The sequence below is a fragment of the Phaethon lepturus genome, unplaced genomic scaffold (assembly GCF_000687285.1).
Source record: "Phaethon lepturus isolate BGI_N335 unplaced genomic scaffold, ASM68728v1 scaffold47617, whole genome shotgun sequence".
Taxonomy (NCBI): Eukaryota; Metazoa; Chordata; class Aves; order Phaethontiformes; family Phaethontidae; genus Phaethon; species Phaethon lepturus.
Window position 1 is genome coordinate 390 of NW_010554948.1, and position 5,017 is coordinate 5,406.

Here is a 5,017-nt window from a genome sequence, read left to right on the forward strand (position 1 = left end):
AAAAGGGCAGGTGAAGACCACGGCTCTGAAGAGGATTTTCTCTCCTCCCCCGTGGCTCCAGCCCTCCCACCTGCCATAAATACCCACCAGGTTGCTTTGCCGAGGAACAAGCTGGGAGTTGAAAGGAATCCAGGAACAATTCTTTGCTGGAGAACACAGAGGGAACCCCCTCCTCTGCAGCAGCAGGGCACAGCGAGGGCAGGCAGCCGCAAAGCATCAGCCAACCCACCTCATGAAAGGACAGCGGCAGCGAAAAGCATCAGATAAGAGCAACAACAATCCAAATGGAATTTTCTCCACGAGGAGAGCAAAAACGAGCTGCACTGCTGTCTTCATCGTGTCCAAGACAAGAGGGGCAGCAGCTCATTTGGGAGACTGGCGGCAGCAGACGCAGAGCAGCAGTTAACGGGCCGGGATCCAAGCGAGGATGCTCTGGCTGCCGGGGCGCAGCGAGGGCGCAGACAGGGAGAGCGCGCGGTCACGGATGCCGTGTTCTAGCTCACGGCAAAGCCGCCTGGGAACGTCAGTCCTGCACTTCTGCTAGGGATAATCTTGAAGATGGGAGAGGACTAAACCCAGGGAGGAGGAACAAGCTCCAGATAAGCTCAAGCTGCAGGGAGCTGCGGCTAATTTCGCCTGCGCCGCTCTGAGCTGGGGTGCTTGCCAGGTAGGCAGCAGCAGTACGACGTTCACTGTCCTGCGGGAGGTTACCAGCTGCGCAAGGGCACGCGTAGCGTGATGTACAACGTGTTTCATTCTCCTTTTGCTCTCTAAATACAGATACTCTTCTCCCTCCCTAATTACTGACACATTTGTTCCAGGCATCTGCCCATACCTACAGTTGTTAGCCACGCCAAAGGATTTTGGTTGATGCAAATAAAAGGGAAAGATTTTATTCCACCTACAAATCTTCTCTGGCTCACGGCTATGGGCCTGTGGGGCGAAATCCAGCCCCGGAGGAAGCCAGCGAGCGAGAGCCTAGCACCGCTCTTGCGCCAAACGCTCTGCAGGATGGGTTTACTGCTGCTGAAAGATGCCCGGCGGCCCGGCTTTGGCAGCCTGCTGGGAGGAAGCGCTGTGGGGGAGCGAGCTTTCGGGGGGCGGGGGTGTCAGGTTGGCAGGGCTGGTGCTGTGTACCCGGGGAGGGGCACAGGCGGGAGCAGCGCTGCCTGGTCGGAGGCACCGGGGTCGGGGAGGGGTGCGGAAGCGCGGCAGGGTCAGAGCGCGTTTGGAGACAAGAAGCTGCGTCCGGGTGCGCCGGCGGGGGCAGAAGGGACCCGGGACGGGGCTCAGAGCTGCAGCTGCACGAACTGGGCAGCGCGGGTCGGGGCTTCTGCACAAACAGCAAATTTGTCAAAAAGAAACAAACAAAATAGGAGTTTCAAGGGATAGAAAGAATTCATGGCTTCGGATCAAATTCACCAAATACTTTTAGCCAGAAAAGGAAGGGTTCTAAACCACCATTTTTTAAATGTTACAAGATTTTTTGTTCTGCAGTTGTCTAGATGAGAATTTGGTAGTTCCCTTCCAGCGAGGATGACTGCATTTCAAAAAGCAGCGCAGCAACATCAGAAGGGTTAAGCAACTCAAACAAAAATCTGCCAGGTTGGTCAGGATCACTTTGTTTCACTGAAACCTCCAAACATTCCTGTTTTAGTTTGACTGCAACAATTTTCCTCTTCCCCATGGGATTTTTTGGTTCAGCCACAGAACTGAAAAATCCATTATTAGCCTGGCTGTAATGCAAACTTCTCCTGCGCACCCCCAGCCCGCAGGCCTGCCCAGCCTCTCAGTGTGCTTAAATAGCCCTGAAATGGTATTAAATAATACGGCACGCTCAGTTCTCAATTCCCTACAGAGGCTTCCACAGGGAGCTGGTGGATGCGACAGGGACACTCGCCTGCTCTGCGACAACCACGTTATTTACTGTAATTGCTAGACAGGCTGGGTGTAAATCACTTTCTTAAACTTCTTCATGGCGTGTTGTCAGCCGCCGCACTGGCCTCCAGAACAAGTGTTTTAGTGAGAAAAGTCGCCATTCCTACAAATTGATGACCAGCTCAAACCCCCTTCCAGAAACGGCACATGCACCTACCTACAGCAGGTGGCTTGGACCAGTCCCTGGCCCCTCGCCACCAGCAGCACTGTGGAGCATTTTGGGAATAACGATGCCGAGGAGACAGCTCTAACTAAGCCTTGGGTGGAAAACCCCAGTGCAGTAGAGAATTATTTTGCCAGCGTAGTTTTATAACCTCCTCTATCATCTTTTGATCTTGGCTGCACAAGTAAAAAAATGCCTTTCAGTACCAGTCCCGAAATCTGCCATCGCCGAAGCAATGACCTGTCCACGGCCCTGCACTCCTAGCAGTGAGAGTTCTTTTAAAGGGGTTTTACTTACTGGTCACCTCTGAGAGCAAGGAAATGGGCCTCGATCCCAAGACCAAGTTTAATCCAACCTTCACACTTCAGACCAGCCCAGGATGGGACTCCCGGATCTCTGTTTACAGCTGGAGGGGCTGTACGTGTCCAGCTAGGACGCGCTCACAGGAATAAAGATGTTTGTGCAAATGGAATAAAGGATTTGGGCTGAGATGGGGTGAAAAACCGACATGGGGAAAGGATCCCAACGCAAGGCAAAACTGACCCGAAAGCAAGACAAAAGTGCCCTGGGATTTAATCCCACGCCAGGTGCATGGACTGACCTAATGGGGAGCCAAGCAAACCTGCTAGAGACCAGGACTGTGAAAAAAAGAGCGTGGAGGAAATACTTGCTATTTTGTCAGTTGGCAAAACCACTTCCCTTCTGCAAACATCGCAAAGATCGCCTCAGAGCGTTTCGGATCTGCTACCCTCGCCTCGGATTCCAGCGGAGCAGAAACCCATCTCGCAAGATGCAACTTCCTCAGCCAAGTGCTGCAACAGGCACTTGTGGTACAAAGGAAAAGAGTTACAGCGAACAGCCCGGGCCTGAACGGCTTGCTTGCGGTGGGAGGTGTGATTAAACTGAAACTTAAAAAATCCGACCTGCTTCTGTAGCTGCTGCTGTGCCGCTAGCCCCCACCCCAAGAGAGCCCCGAACGGAAAAGGCACCAAAGCCTTATCCGGAGCCACGGTGCGTCCGAGTCCAGCGGGGCGGCTGGGCAGGTAAGCAGCCTGTGCCAGCGACGCTGGCAGCAACGCGAACAGCTCTGCCCGCGCTCCCTCCTGCGCAGAGGAGGGCTGCCGCTCGGCTCTCGCTTACTCTACATCCGTGGAATTTCCACGCGCCGTGCTCCGATGACACACGCAGCCGCTCAGCGTACACGCATTTCCACTACCAGTTTTTATCATCTGCCTGATGACTCATTAATATTTGCCCACTGCATGGGAGTTCTCCGGTGCAAGGTGCCAGAACAGGGTGAAGGGGGTTTTTTAAGTCACTTTAGGGTGAATTCATTGCTCGTGCAAGGGAGATACCAGAGACAAGCAGGATGTAGCTGCAGCTTACACAGTTCAGCTGAAGTCCCTGTGCCAAATCTGTCCTGCTTCCCCACAGCCTCCACTTCTGACCAGTCCCCCGAGCAGTCCTGGACTCCCCAGCAGGGCTCCATCCGTGTCTTATTTTCAGGGAGGGACAACAGAGGCATGAAGGAGACTGAGACTAATGGAGTCAGATCATTTGTAATGCAAAGCCAGGGTTTTGGTGCACTTCAGCCTAAGGAAGCTGCTGCACCAACTCACTGGTAAATTATATTCAGCGCCAGTAAATTATATTCAATACATTTTGCCCCAGTATATTACACTGCCCCATGGATTAGAAGGAAACCAATTTATGTCTTTGATACTGCACTTGGATGAAAGCCTGAACTGTAAAATTCTGAAAACCGAGGTATGAATCCTTCTCCTTTCCCCTTCTCCTTTCACCATGTATGAACATAGCTGACACCTTCCAACACTTGCTGATCTATACCACTCACTCATGGTAAGCACTCAGAAGGAAAAGGTACGTATGCAAGCGCTGAAATACGGTTTCAGTATTTGTAGATGCAACAAACGGGGCTTTCAGTCCATTCCTTATATCCCTTTAAAAATTGGAACACAGCCTAGTGAGACTCTAGTCCTAGCTGAAAATGTACAAAGTCGTATTAAGATCTGTTTCAGATGACTTTCAGCCTTTCTGAAAGTATTGTGTCCCGAGCTCAGGAAGAGACAAGAGGTCTTGGAGAACAGCCTGCAAAACTACTTCTCTAATAGGCTGGAAAGTAGGAGAAAGAGCGAAGATGCCCAGACACCACAATAATGGGGGCTGTATAAATACCTACATAGATTAGCTACAACTCTCCCAACCACGCTACTAGATCCCTGCGTAGCCCCCCGCAGAAGCCACTGACCCTCCCAAGACAAACATCCTCAAGCAACGGAGCTCCCAGGTATATTTTGAAGTAAGAGGCAGGACACAGAAAACCTGATCCCAGTCCTGTGGCGAGTGAGTGCAAAATCTCTGGTGTTTTCATCGCCACGTGCGAGCAGCAAACCTCTTACAGCAACACCAGAGACCAGCAGTTGCTGCAGGCTAAGGCAAGGAAGGTCGCAGCCTGGGCTGCCAGGGAACATGGCTATGTGCGTCCGCTCCAGTCTCTTACCTCAGTGGGATCTTAATAGCCAGGTACCTGTCGATGGCCACGGCCAGCAAGCTGAAAATGGAGCTTTGGGTCAGCACCAGCACGAAGCAGGCGAAGAAGAGGCAGCTGTGAAAATCCACCTGGAACCCGATGCTGATGGTGATGGCGAAAGGGATGGCTAACAAACCCACGGCAATATCGGCCACTGCCAGGGACACCAGGAAATAGTTGGTTGCGTTCTTCAAGGTACTGTTGATGGCCACGGCCCAGCAGACCAGGACGTTGCCAGCGATGGAGAGCACAGCGATGATCAGTTCCAGCACGATATAGGTGGTTTTCATAGTGTCCATGGCGGGAGCCCAGGGCGAGGAGCTCGAACCGTTCATGAGAAAAAGGTACTTTCCAGCGGGCGCCCG

At 52.5% G+C, this 5,017-nt stretch overlaps 1 protein-coding gene across 1 annotated transcript; it reads right to left on the bottom strand.

The window, feature by feature from the left end:
• Positions 1-4,622: 4,622 nt before the first annotated feature.
• Positions 4,623-4,951, bottom strand: LOC104624598 (adenosine receptor A2b-like; the record flags this gene model as incomplete). The annotated part of the gene is made up of 1 exon (XM_010292002.1): positions 4,623-4,951. A coding segment is annotated over exon 1 (329 nt), but the record flags the coding sequence as incomplete, so codon positions are not given.
• Positions 4,952-5,017: the final 66 nt, after the last annotated feature.